This window comes from Carettochelys insculpta, chromosome 17 (genome assembly GCF_033958435.1).
Source record: "Carettochelys insculpta isolate YL-2023 chromosome 17, ASM3395843v1, whole genome shotgun sequence".
In the NCBI taxonomy this organism is placed as follows: Eukaryota; Metazoa; Chordata; order Testudines; family Carettochelyidae; genus Carettochelys; species Carettochelys insculpta.
In genome coordinates this window covers 6,558,762-6,576,917 of record NC_134153.1, presented here as the reverse complement: position 1 = coordinate 6,576,917, position 18,156 = coordinate 6,558,762, and the positions used below count along the sequence as shown (strand labels likewise).

Sequence of the window (18,156 nt, the reverse complement as noted above, 5' to 3'; positions counted from 1 at the left end):
TTAAAGAACCAAAGAACTTGGATGGTGATTAAAAAAAAAAAACAAAAAAACAAAAAACCATCAATACACTGGGCCAGGTTTCTCAAAGACAGAATGAGGGAGGTATGGTTCCTTTGGAAAAGTTTTAAATGAACCAATGCAATTCCTTGTCCTTACTCATTCTGGTTCCTTCCTTCTCCTGCTTGTATCAGGGGGCTTGAGTGTAGCTTTAAGTAGCAGCGGTCCACAGGCTGTGGTTTTGGGCTGCCCTGCCCCAAAGGAGCCCCCGTAAAATTTTGCCTTTAGAGAGAGGCACAATCCTCCTCAGCACAGCTCCATGAGCCATTGCTGCAGCGGTGGGTGATGGAGCTAGGACCCTCTGTGGAGTCTTGTTGTCTGCAGGGGAACAGAACATGCCAACGGTGGGCTCTCCACCATCCAGGGAGTGAAGGGACTGCTGTTTTGCGTGGAGCTGAGAAGCTACTTACTCTCCACTCTGCCCTGGCAAGGCTGAACAAGGGCCATTCAGAGCACAGGCCAACTACATTCTGAATTGATTGCTAGGATTGGCTGTAACTCAGAATTACATTAGAGGCTCCCATTTTAGCAGAGCTGCATCTGCCTGTCTTTAACTGTTCTGCAATGTCCCCATTTTCTGATGCGTGTAGGGAGCTTGCCCCCTTCTTATCCTGGATTGGGAATGGGAGGTGCTGGGAATTCTGGGGCCATCCCGAGGTCAAGCTCCCATCATCTGTTCCCACAGTGGAAGTTCCTCTGTCAGTGGCCTGCAGGTGTCAGTCTCCATGGACATGGAGACAACAAGGCAAGCCCAGGTGAGAGGTAGGGCATGGGGTAAGCAGCCTGCAGGCTGACACTAGATTTTCCCCTTCCCATCTGCAGGAGAAGCTGGTGAAACTTCCCCTGGAGTGTGTCTGTAGCAACTTAGATTGCTCCCCATCTCAGTGGCACCCCCTCAAGCCCAAAGAATGGCTCTGAAGGAGCAGATACCAGGTGAGCCACTAGTAATTTTGCCCTTGTAGAAGCACGTCTCTCCAGGGGTGAGTGGGGGTCTGCAGGCCCTGGCACTAGTGCAGGGTGCTAGTCATAGTCTAGTTCTTTGTCATGGTCTCAGGGGATTCATGGCTCTGACGGGCGTGGAACCTCAGTTTAGCAAATGAAGTAAGCCTGCTGCCCTCCTTGTGCAAGGATTGGATTGGAATTATGTGCGGCCTGGCTTTGTTCCCATGGAGACAGGCTTTGGGCCCCTCCCTGTTTACTCAGTCCTGAGTCAGGCATAACTCCTGTGGACTTCTGGGAATTCTGCGTTCATTTAGGAGAGATGCTTCTAGGGCTGGCTTGAGCAGGCATACTATAGGAGGTGCTCCACAATCTACCCCTGCCGAACTCTGCATCTGAACCTCAGTCATGGATGGGGTCACCTCTCCTATTCCGGTCATAGATACACATGGAGCAGAGATTATGTGGCAGTTTTGCTCTGTTGACTAAGCCCTGGGGCTCATTATCCCCGGCAGCCCAAACCAGGATTTGAATTTGGGCCACTAGCCTCAAATCTAGTTCATTAACCTAACTCCCAAACCCTTGCTTCCCAATGCTGAGCTGCTACCATCAGACAGAACACAGCTGAAAGTCCCCTGTGTATCACTGGGTTGAGCTGAAAATGAACTTCTCTCCTAACTCTTCCTGCGTTTTAAAGGCTCTGCTCTTTTCTGGGCCAAGTGCCACTCAGCAGGATCTGCAGTAACTGTGGATGCTTCCATGGTTAGAGAGCGTGCAAGGCAAATAGGTCCCCTCAATTAAATGAGAGCATTTCGCTCACTTTTTTCTGGCCTCTCTGGCAGTACAGACACATTTATCAGATCAATTTATTCCACAGCTTCCCCACAACGTATGAATAAATAATTAAACAAACTCACCTAGTGCCTATAAACAGATTTCATATTTATGATTCTGTCAATCAATCTGTACATCCATTAAAGTCAAGTGATTTGACCAGAACTCTCCTTAGCTTGAGCTCAAATCAGCCTAGCACTTAGTTATACAACTCATATTCTCCAACCAACACCACGGATACTTCCTTGCACAACAAGCTTCTTTGAAACCCTCCTGACTAGTGAAACATTCTGGGGACCATCACGGAATTTTGATCCGCCAATAACCTTCTTTTACCCTAGAGTCAGGGCAAAACCGGAACCTGAAGTACAGTTCTGGATCTTCAGATTAGAACCAATCTCTACTGATTAGATCCATCACAAGATCCAAAACTAGCAGGGTCTATTTTTCACTTCTGGATGGAGCTATAGATGAAATTCTTGCTGAGATGGCAGAAATTCATGTAAAAATAGCTGATCATATGACACTTTTACCAACCAAGAAATCTCACAAGTGTTCTGTGCCTTATTTGGACTAAAACCTTGTCTTAAACATCCTCTGAATACCATCTCCTTGACTCTAGTAAACACTTGCACCCGAGCCAAGTTACTGTGCTCTGCTGTACTGTCCATTGCCATTCGACACTTGATATTCTGAGTTCCATCTTTTTTTGTTTTATAGCCATCCATAAATAATCTGTTTTAGTTATATCATAATGCAGTGTGATGTTCATTATGCACGAATAAAACCAATGTAATTTTTGCTGTTTGCCTTTATGACACTTCAGCCCCTTCTGTAATTGATTAGAACTTGAAGTAAGTACCTTCTGTGTGTGTTGCGATTGCTGTTCACATGACCCTGTCCTGTGCAGCCTGGTGTTGGGCATTTCAACACATTCTCGTGCATAGCCAAGACTTTGTGGCAAGGAGAAGGGAAGAGGGGAAGGGAAGTAAAAACAACTTTATAAACATAGAGCAAAAAAACACAAACAGACAAGTTTTGATGCTGGCTTCCAAATCAGCAAACATGAAATGTCAATAGTAAATTGTCTGCATACAGGAAAGAGTTAGAAGCCAACACTGCTCAGGTCAGCACTAGATTAGCATTTCTGCACAAGCCAGCTTGGTCTTTTTTCTTTGTTAGCTGATTGCAATCCATTTTTCCTCCTCCCCCTTTGTTCCAGGGCCAGGCCTGTCCATTTCAGGTAGTTTTAAGTGATTGGAGTTGTATCTGTGCTTTTATCCTTAGGACTAGTCTTTGTTTGATTTTTAAAATTTTTAATCTTCAGGATTATTGCTCCCTGCAGCACTGACCTTAAAAGTAATGAAAATAATTTGCTTTGCAAGCCTTTAGAAAGCACTCAGCTTGCTGCTTTTTTGTTGTTGTTGTTGTTGTTGTATCCACGCTTATGTGAAGATAACTGTTACTTTCTCCTTGTCCCCGCAGTTCTGTATTTATGACAGGTCTGCAACATTTGAAATTACAGATAAAACAGCAGTTGTGGGGTTTTTGGGTCATTATTCCATTATCATGAGCCCACAATGCTGAACTTTATTTATATGTACAGAGCATTTTAATTAGGATGTTTGTACAAATCAAAACAAAAACAAATCAAAACAAAATCTAAAGTTGTTTTAAAAAAAAAGCCAGTGGTATAATGATAAACATTTTCTGCACAATAGTTACAAAGAGGTAGCTGTGTTAGTCTGTATCTTCACAAAACAAAAAAGCAGTCATGTAGCACTTTAGAGACTAACCCAATAATTTACTAGGGGATGAACTTTTGAGGGAAAGACCCACTTCTTCAGATCTGGATTTCCAGATCTGAAGAAGTGGGTCTGTCCCACAAAGGGTCTTCACCTAACATTTTATTCGGTTAGTCTTTCAAGTGCAAAATATATGAATCTTTATAGGGTATATTGTAACTGCCAGAGTGATGAGTGATTAAAAATTGATTTGACACATATCTGCACATATCAGATGAGGGTTTTTTTTTTCTGGACGATAACAAAAAATAAATTCTGCTGTAGCGATTTCTTTTTACGTCCTTCTTCCTTCGCCTAATTTTTTTCCCCATATGGAACAGATCTGTGCAATACACTAGAGGGACCAAACCAATGAGTTTCCATAGAAGCTCAGTGGGATTCTATAGAATTCAGCAACCTCTCAAGAAGACTAAGGGACCATGAGATCCTTTCTAAAGGTTGCATTTTTAAAAACTACTTATAGCATTCTACAGCTGGGAGAGCTGTAGGGGATGGAGCTACACACCTATAAAAAGGTTATTTTCTATTAAATTTGTACAGAATTTTCCTGTTAGGGTAGGTGTAACTTTTGCCTTCATAAGGGTGCCCCTTGTTAACACAACCAAATGTCTGTAACTGCATCACATAATGCCAGAAACTAAACCATGCTCCTAAGGCAAAAGTAACCCCTGGGCAGAAAGCTATCACATGAACTATGCACCCACCATTGAAGCTGTATTTAGAGGTCTTAAATGGGACTTCAGTGGTACCCTGGCCTTGTGGTGCAGCTCTGCTGCCCATGGGTGAATTGACTCTAAGGGTGCATCTATAGTGCAGCTGAGAACGTAAATGGAATCTTGTGCAGCCAGACCCCCATTTGCTGTTCTCTGCCAAGCTCACTAAAAGCAGAAGGAAGGCTGCCCCAGAGTGAGCTGCCCCAATCTGCCTGACTCCCACTAGGGTACATACATACTTGTGCAACCGGTGCTGAAGCCCATGCCACTGTGTCCTCCCTTCTACTTTGGGTGGGAGAAGTAGGATACAGCTCAGCAGGGCTGACAGCTGCCATGGGCCCTGGGGCAAGGTGAGAGGAGGGCCCAGCTCCGCTCACTAGAAGGGGTGGGGCCAAAGGTGGAAGGGGAGGGGCCTAAGGCACTGCCCCCCCCCACTCCTTCACAGCTGTGCACAGCAGCATAGCCTTGGCAATTCAAAGGGGTGGCCAGAGCTCCAGGCCCCTTTGAAATGCCACGCACTCCCCCGTCGCTCCACTCCAGCCCCAGCGGTGGGCCTGGTACAGCTGGCGTGGACAAGGTACCACTCACACTCAAAACTGCAAACCAGTTGTGCTACAAGACACGGATCAGCCCAGTGCCAGAGCACCCCAGTTTTGGTAGCCCGTTTTCTGCGGCGTGGAAATTCCTGCAGTGTACTCACTTTCTGGAGGGATCCGGTCTTTGTGCGGGCAACCAGACAGACTGCGGTGGTGAGGGTAGAGTCCTGTCACATGACCAGTGCCATCACAACCAGGAGTTGGACATTTGATCTCTCGCTTCTCAGGTCTGGAGGGATCTAGGAAATATGGAGATGAGCATGTTGGGAACAAATATTACCCCAGGCAATGCCAGCAACTGGGTACAAATAATGAGTGACTGCCTAAAAGAGAAGTGGCTATTGTCCAGCACTGCTGGGAGAGAATTTATCAAAGTTCAGGGTATGTTTGCGCCTGTAGTTCAAGTGAGAGTCCAAATTTGAATAGCCACACTGCTTGCTGCCTGATCGTTGGTGCAAATCAGGCAGTTACTGGTGCAAAGACTCTGATTTGTACACCCAATTACATTTTTAGGAGTTTAAAAATACAAGCACAAGTTTTGCATATGAAAGGGAGACCAGCTGTGGCTGAAACCATATCCCTTAATGCGCTATATCTGGTCAGTGAGGATGTTTAAGAATTATGCCATGATAATCCCATTGGCTCATCTTCAGTCATGGGTGGAGCCAAGCCAAAATGAGTTACCCATCTTAGGCCAGGCTTTAATTCCTACAGGTGTGTCTAGCACTTCCTGCAGAATCCAGTAAGGCTCAGCAGGTGAAACCCTGCTTGAAAAATCTGAATTGCATTAGTTTTCAGGTTGACAGTTTCAGATGAGTCCTATGCAGAAGGGGGTTGACATTTTTTTTTCAAATGTTAATAGGATTTTGACATTTGAAAATGAATGAATTCCTAAATTGGGAACATATTCCAGGAAATCCTTCCTGAATGTTTTCAGTCCATTTTCAAATGGAGATGGATAGAGCTGGTGGAGTTTGTGTTTCAGTTTCAAAAATTGGTAAAATGTACAATTTCAAAAATGAAAAAGGAGAAACGTGCAAATATGCCTCCCCTCCTGCTTGTTTTTTGAACCTGGCCTTTGCAAGGAAAGAGGATGACACATTCTCAGTAGAACAGGTGCGCATGGAATCAGGTGGTTTCAGTGGATTGCTTTGAGTTTATTGTTTTAATTCAAAAAATATATTTAAAAGTAAACTGGCACTGACCATAGATTCTGACGAAACTGAAAATATGGATGGAACTTGCTCAGTGTGTCTGTTCAGCACATACATCATGGCACCAAGGAGAAGGCCCTTCCTTATCTACTACTCAAGGAAAATATGGTACCGACGCCCAAATCAGGCTACAAGGTCCACAATATCTGGTCTCACACACTTTCTGGAATGGGAGGAATGAGCAGAAGGGTGGCACTGGTGGGAAAGTGTTTGTCCTGAACTTATTTTGGAGAGACTTGGCTAGCGGATTTTGGTCATTGGAAATATTATATTGCTGGAAGACTGGGCAGGAACATTTTAATAAATGGAGAGAAAACAAAAGAATATAAATAGACTTCTGGATTATCATTTTTTTTCTTAGTGGTACAGGCTGAGATTTTCAAAGTCTGTTAGAGAACTTGCCTCGCAATTTCCATTGAGAATAATAGGACCAATGTGGCTCAGTGCTCTAACTGAGATTGAAAATCCACAACCATCTAATTTTTATGGCACACTTAGCAGCAAAGCTTAGATACTTTCACAGTGCAAGGCTGTTGGGCAGAAGATATAGATGGCAGCTGGATCAGATACTCCACCTTTGCTGTAGTAGTTTTTTCTAATTGTGTCCAAAGGTTTGTTTTGTTTCTCATCCCCCTGGAAATGCTTTACGTGCTCCCCTGGCAGGCGGCTGGGCTCCCTCATGATCTTAACCTGCTCAGCTTTGAGTGCAATAGCCTGCTCCAGCAGTCCTAGGTTCCCTCTGGTCATCATGTCGTACATTTCGGACTCATCAGTCACGGTGGATTTCTGGGAGTGAGCATCATCATCTTTGTCATCATCTGACCTGACCTCCACGATGACCGAGTACTCAGGTTTGGGGCTGAACCGCCCTTCACAGTGGGTTTTCTGGGAGTCCTGAGATGTTTCAGGAGTTTCTTCACAGATCACTTCAGGTGCCATCTCTTCTTCTTCTTCCTCTTCCTCTTCCTCATCCTCATCCTCTTCTTCCTCCTCCTCCTCCTCCTCATCTTCCTCCTCCTCATCGTCCTCTGCTTCTGCTTGCATGTCCTTTTCCAACTTGCAGGACTCCTCACAGCTCATGTCGTCCCGATGCTCTGGACACAACTCACTGCTGCGTTCGCTAGCAACCTCAATGACCTCCTCCGCATCCTCTGTTTGGATGATAATTTCCTTGTCACATGCTTCCTCAACAACCTCTTCTTCCGACCCTTCATGGACCAGGTGCACAACATTAATGGGAGGCTTAGAGGTCTGCAGCTCATTTTCAGGCAGCTGCCCCTCTATTGCAAGGGTTTCTTCTGCTATTTGGCCTAGATTTAGGAGAGAGTTGGCAATGATTTCTTGATAGCTGCTGTAATTGGCCTTGCTAGGGCCAGGTGTACTGGTAGGTGCATTTTGTCCATAATGTGATGATTTTGCTGGGCTTCTTACTGCAAGAAGGAAGAGGAGAAAATGTTATACACTTGTAGACCGCTCTTGATCTTCTTTCAGATTAAATTAAACCTGGGTCTTGCTATTACTCCCTGGGTGTAGCCTGATGTATTGCATTTAGTAACTGCAGGTAAAAAAATGGGTTGACATTTTAAAATTATTCCCACTGGTCACAAGCAGCACCCTCACTATCTATGTTCTCCACTGAGCCATCAGAAACCATCTTTTTTTTTTTTTGAACTTTGCCTGCACTAGCCCAAGCAGATGTTCATGCTAAAGAGCATCCCATCAGAGACTGATGTAAACTGCCTCCACAGATGGGGATCCATGATACAGAAACACATTTAAAGTGAAAAGAGACAAAGGAGATCCCAAAACACTACCTCAGCTGTGCATATACACCTCCCCCCAAAGCCAATGAGAGCGGCAGGATTTTGGTTCGAGAGCTCTTACTTTGACCACTGAGCATAAGAACGGGTCATCCTGGCTCAGACCAATGGTTCATTTAGCCCAGCACCTCGTCTTCTGATGGTGGCCAATGCCAGGTGCTTCAGAGGAGAGGAAACGAACAGAATAGGCAATCATCAAGTAATCCATCCCTGTCCTCCATTTCCAAGCTAAGAGCCGTTGATGGACATATGTTCCATGAATGTATCTGGTTCTTTTTAAATTGCTATTTGAGTTTTGGCCTTCACGGCATCCCCCGGCAATGCGTTCGGCAGGCTAAAGACAACTTGTCACTGAATCAGGTTCCACCGCTCCAGGCTGCCTCTCCCATTGCTTTGCCCATCAAGCCACACAGAGAGGTGCTTTTCTGTTTTAAGTAATTCCTGCCCCTGGAATTGTCGCTGATGGAAACACTCTTATTTTTAAAATTTTGGAGACAGCCTGTGACCATGATAGCCGGGAACAGCCCCTCTCAGATACAACAGGGCTTTTTTTTTTTCATTCTGCTGAATATAATAATGGACGAACCCGTTCGATATATAATTTAGAGGCTTTATAACTCTTCATTATTAACACTTAGTACCCAGTATCCAGCTGTAAAAGACGCTCTGCAATCAATAATGATAAAGCACCTTCTGCTGGCTCAGGGCTGCGGGTCTCCTCCTTTTCTATCGTCTCTGCCTCTTCCTCCTCCAAAGTCCCCTCCGATTCATCACTGACAGACTCCTCCTTCACCTCCGTCTCCTCGCTCCCATCACTGTCCACATTGTAGCCTTCATCAAGGGCCAGCTTGAGGGGATGTGATTTTCTCTTTGACCCCAGCAGTTCAGCCTCAGCATCCTGAAGTTTCCTCTTCTTTGCTAGAGGGCAGCTTTGTAAACTAGGGTAAAAGAAGATTTATTGCAAGATGAGGAAGGCACGTCTGAGAAAGACCCTCACCAATGGCCACTTTATTCAATGAAGCAACAGGTAAAAGACTTAAGGACTTAAGAGAAATGGGCTAATTTCAGGGGCTGCAGAGGAATGGGCATAGCTGGAGCTGGTTTACAGTCTCATTGTTCTGTGGCTTGAGCTCTAAGATCTGGCCTTCATTCTTTTTCACTCTTCCCTAAGGAAAAACACATACCAACAGGCCAGCATCTGACATCTTTGCTCAGTTTTTGCTCAGAGTCCGTTGGGAGTTTGCCTGACTCAGTGAAAACATTTAGTCTGATGGTATTTTATATCTACCATAACAATTCATGGCATGCCCAGCTGTTTCCAGCCTGGCCACTGTTGGCTCCTACAGGCTGTGAGTTGCTTGTAGCTGTAAAACTAGAAGTGGTACTCAGGCCCAGCCATTGCGGCACGTGTAACTCATGGGCACCAGGGCTACGTCTACACGTGAAGCCTACATCGAAATAGCTAATTTCGAAGTAGCGACATCGAAATAGTCTATTTCGATGAATAACGTCTACACGTCCTCCAGGGCCGGCAACGTCGATGTTCAACTTCGACGTTGCTCAGCCCAACATCGAAATAGGCGCAGCGAGGGAACGTCTACACGCCAAAGTAGCACACATCGAAATAAGGGAGCCAGGCACAGCTGCAGACAGGGTCACGGGGCGGACTCAACAGCAAGTCGCTCCCTTAAAGGGCCCCTCCCAGACACACTTTCATTAAACAGTGCAAGATACACAGAGCCAACAACTAGTTGCAGACCCTGTATATGCAGCACGGACCCCCAGCTGCAGCAGCAGCAGCCAGAAGCCCTGGGCTAAGGGCTGCTGCCCACGGTGACCACAGAGCCCCGCAAGGGCTGGAGAGAGAGTATCTCTCAACCCCCCAGCTGATGGCCGCCATGGCGGACCCCGCTATTTCGATGTTGCGGGACGCGGATCGTCTACACGTCCCTACTTCGATGTTGAACGTCGAAGTAGGGCGCTATTCCCATCCCCTCATGGGGTTAGCGACTTCGACGTCTCGCCGCCTAACGTCGATTTCAACTTCGAAATAGCGCCCAACACGTGTAGCCGCGACGGGCGCTATTTCGAAGTTACTGCCGCTACTTCGAAGTAGCGTGCACGTGTAGACGCAGCTCAGAAGTTCAGATCTGCACAGTATGATGCACTGATGAAAAATCTTTTAGTGGAAGAATGGACTTCACAGCAGCCACCTAAACATTATTTCCCACCCCACCCCTCTGCATCAAGCACACCAAGTGCTCAACCAGAAGACCTCTTGGGAGAACTAATAAACTCTAGCAATACAGCTTGTTACTATCTGCATCAGCAATGAGCTTGGAGAACCTTGTTTAGGACCTCTTCCAACTCCCCTTGCAGTCAATGCTACTGGAACAGGTCCACAGAGATCAGTCTGTCCATAGGCACTGGAGGCAGGCGTATGGGTGTGTGTGCACACTGCTGCATATCCAGGTTTCCATCCATCCGTCTGAACCTCAGGGTCACCCTCACTGCCAGCTCCATCAGACCCAGGTCCTGGCCTCCAGCCACAACTCCCAGGTTTCCTGCAGCCCTGCCGCAGACTCCACCCCAAGTCCCTGCATTCCATCAGCCCTGACATAGGCTCCATCATCCCTCCCAGGGTACTACCAGCCCTGCCACGGGCTGTGTCATGTCCCAGGCCTCACTGCACTGCCACGGCCAGAGTCCTGACAGTCTGCTCTGCTGCCTTCCCACTGGGGTCATGCTGCCTCTTCTGGCTCTGCTGGGAGTCCTGTGGCCAACCCACCTGCTTTGCCACATTCACCACTGATGTTAAGGGTTCCACCCCCTGTTCTTCCCGCCCCCCACCCTCCGAGGTCCTACAGCCAGCTCCAGGCTCTGCAGCTCACCCCAGCTGCGGTCCTCTCCTAAGGCGCTAACGGTTGCCGACTCTCCAGAACTGGATGGACTGGAAGCTATTTGTAGTAAAGGAGTCCAGGCCATCCAGTCTGGGAGAGTTGGCAACTTTATCTCAACAGATCTGAAGTGGGGGTTGGGCGGGGGGGTGGGGAAGGTGCAGCTCAGCATCCCCATCCTAAGAACAGTTTCAGCACCTGTAAGCCTGTCTTGATTCTTACATTTCTCTCTACCACTGGCATTCAGGTTCTCTAGACTGGGACTCCTCCAGACCAAATCTTACCTTCTGTGTCTTGCATACTTTCCACGGATGTGTCCTGAGCCGTTACATCCCGGAGTAGGGCAGCTTGAGTGGGAAACAAGCAACCAACAAGAACGGTGATGACTTGCACAATGCGTTTTAATTAAAACATGTAAACCGCCGAGAGTTAAAAAGAATCTCTGCCGAAGGAACAAAAACGGCAGAAGGGAAGATAATTTCCTTTAAATAGTTCATTTCATCGCTTTCAATTCTAAGCAAGGAGGGCAGGATGGCGGCTTTGCAATTTGCTAAAAATTAATGAAATGACTCACCCCATTTAATTAAATGAACAGTTCATTACAGTTTTATGAGTACGTTTAATTAAAGATTCACATGTGTAAAAGCAAGCCTTTAAACACCCGACAACTACTCAACCCTGCCTCCCACCACCACTGTTTAGGGTTTTGTTTTGGTTTTTTTTCGTACTAGTGCACAGAATAAATCACGGGTTCTTAATTTCTTTGTATGGCTTGTCAGATGAGTATTGTTGGAGGACACTAGGAATGGGGGACCAATCAAGAAGGCCAGGTTGAGCAGTTCCCATGGGAAACCTGCCTTTGGTGCTAGGAATCACAGCATATTGGGCTAAACTCACTAGCTCCCCTTGCCCTGGCTTTGGACTCAGCTGCACAGCCAGCCTCAGCACAGAGGGCCTCTAAAAAGCCCAGGCACGACTTATGCCCTCTAAAGCAGCAAGCCACAATCTGTGTGCCATGGCACACTGGTGTGCCAGGATGTGGCGCTTAGTGTGCCTCAGCGTTGAGCTCTGGCAGTGCCGTTCCTGCTCTGCACATCCGCTCCATTGCTTGATGGGAGATGTGTGTGGCGGTGGCAGCAGCAGCAGCTCTGGGGTAGCGGTGGCAGAATAGCAATTAGTGCAGGGGGCTGGAACTAGCACCAGAAGGGGAGTGGGGTCCACTGGTTCGAGTGGAGGGAGGTTGGGAGCCAGGACTAGAGTTCTATCACTGCCCCAGGAGGGGGAAGTCTAGTCTAGTGGTTAGAGCAGGTGGGCTGGGAGACAGGAGTTCTGGTTTCTCTTTACCCCTGGGCTGGGACTAGTGCAGCACTCTGCAACCAGTGTGCCTGGGGCAGCGGTGGTGGCGACAGCACTGGTGAGTTACAGCTGTTGAGTTTGAGTGTGGAGGAGGGGGCCGGAGTGCCTGTCTCAGGCAAGAGGGGATCAGGTCATATCCCGGGTGTGCAGTGAAATGATAATGAGTGCAGAAGTGTGCCACAAGGTGCTAAAGTTTGCTCAGCACTGCTCTAAAGCCCTTAACATGGACTGGCGTGGTGGGTGCTGCTTTGCAGAGCTGCTCTGCATTGCTAAGTCCTGACAGACTGGCCAGCCTCCAGGGATTCTAGGGGATCCAGTGGCTAACAAGCAGCTGCAGGCAGTTTGCCTGGCAGATACACATACGGCTTTGGCTACAGCCAGAGGCTGCAGACCCACGGGGACCAGCTGGGAGAGCGCCAGGTCACTTTTTGGCCAGCCTGGCTGGTTTCTCAGCTCTCCTGCCAGGTGCTGGTCGTGAGATACTACTTGCAAGGGAGCTTTACTGCATGTCCATGCAGCGGTGTGCACAGTGATCTTGTAACTAGCACCTGTGCATGTGTAGCGGGCCTCATAACCCGACATTATTATGGTTAACTCTTGGCCAAGGTCCAGATGGAAGCTGATGGAAGTGCAGGGCTCAGCTCCCCAGAATTCAGGGCACAGAGCCCTAGCAGAATAGAAGCACTTCCCTGTGTTCAGTTTGAGTGGTCGCTGACTGGAAGGAAAGCTGAAGCCAGGGACTTGAAACCTGATCTCCCAGGAAGGGTCTTGACCTATCTTACCTTCAAATCCTGCTGGGCCCACGTGTCCTTGTAACTCTGCAACCTCTGGGCTGGCTGCCTTTTGCAATAAACTGATTTGTGGCCTGCTTTGTATCTGAGCATACATCTACACTACCTGGGAGATCACCTAATAAATTATTTTGTTAGTCTTTAAAGTGCTACTTCACTGCTTTTTTGTTTTGAGCTGGGCAGAGTTGATCTTCCAGTGCTTGATTTTGTGCACCTAGTTGGGATATACAAAATCAAACTATCAGGGTCAACAGTCAACCCCCATACTCCTCAATTTCATGAGGCGCAAAGGAGGTCGATGTGAGAATTTCTCCCATCAACCCCCCTCCATAAGGACAGCCTGATAAGTCGCTCACAGATATGTCGATTCCAGCTACACGATTGCAGTAGTTGGAACTGCATATCTACCATTGACTTTAAGGTTTATCGAGGACTCTTCCAAGTATGACAAGCTCAAACTCTCACATAAGAAAATCTCTCCAGGCTAATCTGCATAATTGGAAAAGGGCTCCCCCCCGCATGCCCTTTAGCGACCATCTTAAAGTCTATTTGATTTTAATTGCCTTCAGTCATGACTGAGATTACTCTGTCCCAAGCAGCCCCAGACACAAAGTGACTGCACACGGAGACAAGGAGCAGCATTTATGCTCACAATAACTCGTGCAACAAGACCAGCTTTCAGGAAGAGGGTCTGGGCATTTCTAAGCTTTGCTCAATCAATTAAGGCCGATTCCCTTTTTGAAGGCAGCAAATTACATCCTGTGGTGGGAAAAAAACCCCAAAGGATAACAGCCTAGAAGCACTGAGCCAATTGTATCTGAGCGACTAGTGATTTTGGATACCTCAGTTTTTGGTGCTGAGCTTTAGACAACTTCAAAGGTGTCAGATATTCAGAGGGTGGGTGCTCGGTGCTTTCTGAAATGCCAGGTCATTTTATCTTGGCCTAGGACTTTGATTTGTGAAATCCTTAGAGATGGAAATTTCTTACTTCTTGGCAGGGGTCACGAGTGGTAAAGGCCTGTGTGGTTCATTAACAACTCTCCTTCTTTGCAACATTCACCAGCTCCTTTCTCCCGCTCTCTCAAAAGCTTTAATACTTGCACAAAAGCCTTCTTATTGCCATGCAGACGATGCCTAGCTCCCAATTAGTCGATTAATCGTCCAGTTAATCAGGCAATTAGGTGACAGCTGCAGCGATGGCTGTGCGGCGCACTCTGTGCTGCCCCTGAAATATGTCACCTGCTTCAATTACCACCTCTGCTCAAGTATTCAGCAATAAAAGTTAGGGAAGTGGAATGCCCAGCATTTCCCCTGCTGGTCTCACAGGAGTCATCGCGGCACGCAGGAGCAGAAATGCTATGGAATTATGACAGTTAAGGTCCAATTACTCTTTGACATGGAAAGCTTTCTAATAGGCACCACTTTGAAATGCAACCCCTGCCACTAGCTCACGCCCAGGGTAGGGAATCCTCCTCTTGCATAAGCACTTATGTCAGCTGCACAGAGATCTGAGAGATCCAGGAGCCCTGTGATTTAGAATAAAAGCTTTGTCAGCCTGCAAAGGTTTGCGCCAGTTTTTTTATCCCCCTCTTGCTATTGCAAGCTAGCATCAAATGAACAAGAGGTGCTCCTGGACCTCTCAGGCATAGGGCTACAGGATGGCCAGCCTGATGTGGGGGGAGGAGGGGACCGAGCACCCGGGTTGTACCAATGGAACATCCCGTCCCGTAGCTCTCAGGCTAAATGATTTTATTCGGCAGGGGAGAGGCTGGACAGAGAGAGACCAGGGACCCGGAGAGAAGTGAGGAGAGGTGGGAACTAGAGAACGATCCAGGAGTGGGAGCAGGGGGAGGATCACGGAGACAGAAGGAGCATTTGTGGTTTTGACCATCGTATATGAAAACACTTTTTGGAGTGCCGTTATTCAAGGATGCAGCTCCCCGGGAGAACAGGATCTGCGGCAGAACCCACACTTGCTGCAGCCCAGAAAGAGGATGCCCAAAGCCTCATTTCACCTCCTCTGCTCCTGGAACAAGTTATGGGCTGGAACAGGGCCTAGCAGTTCGGCAGTCACAGGGCAGCTGGACCAGTCCCAGGGGCTTCCCTGGCAGCCAAAAATGGCTCCTTCTCACCCATCAGGCCACTCTTGCCCTCAGTCCTCAGTGCAAGACACCTTATGTGGAGCAGGGTCGTGGTGGGTAAAAGCCACTTGTGCCAGCTTAAGTCCATTGGGGATTCCCAGCCATTAAAGGGAATGGAGAAGTGCCAAGGGAACCTCCTCCTCCTCTGCTCGGCTGGGTAAGCAGTGCTCCCACACAGCACCTCCTACGCCAGTTCAGTGAGCACTCCCCTTTCCTGTTTTAAGCTGCTAACCCCCAAGGGGATCCCCCTACCTCCAGGGAGCCCTTTGCCCTCTGAGCTGCAGCACTGGGAACTCATCCAGGGCCAAGGGTCAACCCTGGAGCGTCTACCCACGGATGTACAGGAAGCTGCGACACAGTGGAAGTCCTGCTCATGTTTCTTCCCCTTCCCTCCAGCCATAAAATGGGTCTCACCAAGTGGAGGGACAGATGATAGGGCTGCAGTCAGAGTTAGGGTTGGGATCAGTACTAGGTTTGCCCTGTCTAAAGCTTTCCCAAGCTCTTATTTCTCTGACGGAATTGGCAGAATCCCTTTCCCTCCCCCACGCTGAGAAGAAATTTTCTTACCTCACCTCCTGTCCTATGAGTTCCGTGGGCACTGAGCAGAGGGGCAGGAAACAAGAGCAGAAATAAACACAAGGTTGTCAGTAAACACACACAGATTTCTCTGCCTCTCTTGAGCTAAGCCCCTAGAACCTAAACTATACAAGGCTACCGAGTGGGTAGAGGGGCATAAACACTCTGCGCCCCCCAACCTGCTAACACTTCCGCACATGCTTAACTTTAAGCTTGTTACAACTATGTATGTTGTATTTCCAGGTCCTACATCTCTGGGTCAACACACACACACACACACACACACACACACTCTCTCTTTCTCTCTAAGACAGATTCTTAGCTGGTGTAAACTGGTATGGCAACATTGAAGCCCATGGAGCTGCCTTGACTTAAACCAGTTCAGGATCTGGACCTCTACATGTACAGGAGCTGGCTGAATTATCTCTTGTCTCTCCAGTTCTTTGGCAGGTCATTTAAAATGGTTCTCTACATTAGCATTCTACTTTCCCATTTTAATCCCCTTTCTAACTATCGCCCAGGTTCGATTTTTAGGGATGATTCTTTGTTTCTGAACAATACAGATGACATCACTGTGTCTTTTCTGAAAAACTCATGTCTAGCCAGGAAGCAAAACAGCCAGGAAAAAAAAAAAAAAAAAAAGGAAAAGCAACGCGCTACATGGCACAGGCTAAAAAGCATAACAGCTGCTCAATTTGTTTGTGCTAATTGGGTTTCTGGGGGGATGCAAATCTCAGTGGAGTGACTCACAAACTTCATCAAACTAGAGGCCACAGTAAGTGGCATGGTGTGTCCAAGAAGTAATCTTTTCACGTCAGGTGACCTGGGTTTAAATGCGTCAAAGGCAGGTTTAAGGTGTGAAAATAAACAGATGCAGGATGTTCTCATTCATTGAGCATATATTATGCATATATTACAAAAACCAACCCATACAGTGGCACAGTTCAGCCTGAATGGCTGTCTCTGCTTCTGCACACATCTGGAAGGAGAATGATGCTGGTCAGTAGGGACTGATGCACAATGTCCCAGCTGTTTGCAAAACTCTTTCCACATCACCCTTCATTGTAGCCAGTGCTATTACTTCCTCACTTTCAGTGATCTCTGAAATGCATCAAATCCATAGGAACAGAAGAGAACAAATACATTCAGAAGCTGATCTGTAACTGTAATCATGACCCAGGCTACCAGTGATCTGGACATAAGTTTACACACTGCAATATAAATTATACCACCTTCCTTCTTTACAGGGAAAAGGCACCTGGAGGATGAAATATACATGTTTTGTGAAGCTGGAAAATAAATAGCAATCAAACGTTGAATTAACAAATCTTTTGTCCTCAGATCCCCACCATGAGCTGGCCTGTTTGCTACTGCAGCATGTACAGCCTCTGTCAGGCACTCTCAGATGTTCAACTTCAAAGCCTCTAGGAGAGCAGGCATGATGAAAGCCTCTGGAACTGATTTGAAGAGATCATGATTCCTATAGAATGAAGCATGGAAGGATTTTTTTTGTTTTGTTTTTATGGTGGGAGGGGGAAGGAGGGAAGGTTAAATACTATGTGGGGATCTAAGTGTTTGTTGCTGGGGCTGTTTTTGTGAACAGGTCTTGCAGGTTGGAAGCTGATTGGGGGAACCACTGTTTAAAAGCTTAAAAGAATGAGATTCAGGGTCTGAAAGCAAAGCCTGCTTGGAAAAACCAGAGCATATTAACCCCCAATTTAGTCAGACTATATAATTCCACAGAAGGAGAATAATAAACAACTCACCTCTGATAGACTTTGATCGTGTACGTGCTCTCTTATCATTTTCTAAACTCATCTGAAATCAAACAGTGACAAAATTAGCACTTGAAAAAAAATATCTCAGTCACATAAAATGTATTGGAAACAGTTGTTACCTGACATAGATGCCTGGAGCTCAGGATGCTGTAATGTCTTTTTGAGAAAGATACTCATTGTATTATAGGTTGAACCTCTCTCATCCAGCATCCTCAGGACCTGACCGGTGCCAGATGAGATAATTTTCTAGAGCGCAGGATGTCAATATTGTCAAGCACATTACCCACACTCCCACTGCTTACTGGGCTCGTAAAAGACATTTAGGGGTAAATTACAGCTAAGTAAAAGCACAGAACACCGAGAGCCAGGACTCGTGGCTGTAAACAAACTTTATAGGACTACAGCAAACTTGGCCACACCCATGATAAGTGGACATCTGGCTAACTAAAATCATGCTGGATGAGAGAATTCCGGATTAGAGATGTTCAACCTGTACTTTTAAAAGTAAGGCCAAGCTGGCTTTGCTGAGTTGGCTCTAATGGAAGCAGCCCCAATTTTCTTTCCCAATAATATGAAGAGTTCACCCAACAGGAATGTAATGTTTCTCTTGTTTTATAGATTGAACTGCTGAAAACATGA

At 46.9% G+C, this 18,156-nt stretch overlaps 1 protein-coding gene across 1 annotated transcript in view; it reads right to left on the bottom strand.

Annotated features, from left to right (window-relative positions):
- Nucleotides 1-17,557, bottom strand: part of MYT1 (myelin transcription factor 1) — a 67,288-nt gene extending 49,731 nt beyond the window's left edge. Inside the window, exons 1-7 of the mRNA XM_075011622.1 lie at nucleotides 17,506-17,557; nucleotides 15,731-15,761; nucleotides 11,160-11,222; nucleotides 8,669-8,916; nucleotides 6,734-7,588; nucleotides 5,049-5,183; nucleotides 2,693-2,783 (exon numbers count right to left, since the gene is read on the bottom strand). Coding sequence (XP_074867723.1) covers nucleotides 2,693-2,783; nucleotides 5,049-5,183; nucleotides 6,734-7,588; nucleotides 8,669-8,916; nucleotides 11,160-11,222; nucleotides 15,731-15,761; nucleotides 17,506-17,557 — 1,475 coding nt within the window. The remainder of the gene's footprint in view (nucleotides 1-2,692; nucleotides 2,784-5,048; nucleotides 5,184-6,733; nucleotides 7,589-8,668; nucleotides 8,917-11,159; nucleotides 11,223-15,730; nucleotides 15,762-17,505) is intronic.
- Nucleotides 17,558-18,156: the final 599 nt, after the last annotated feature.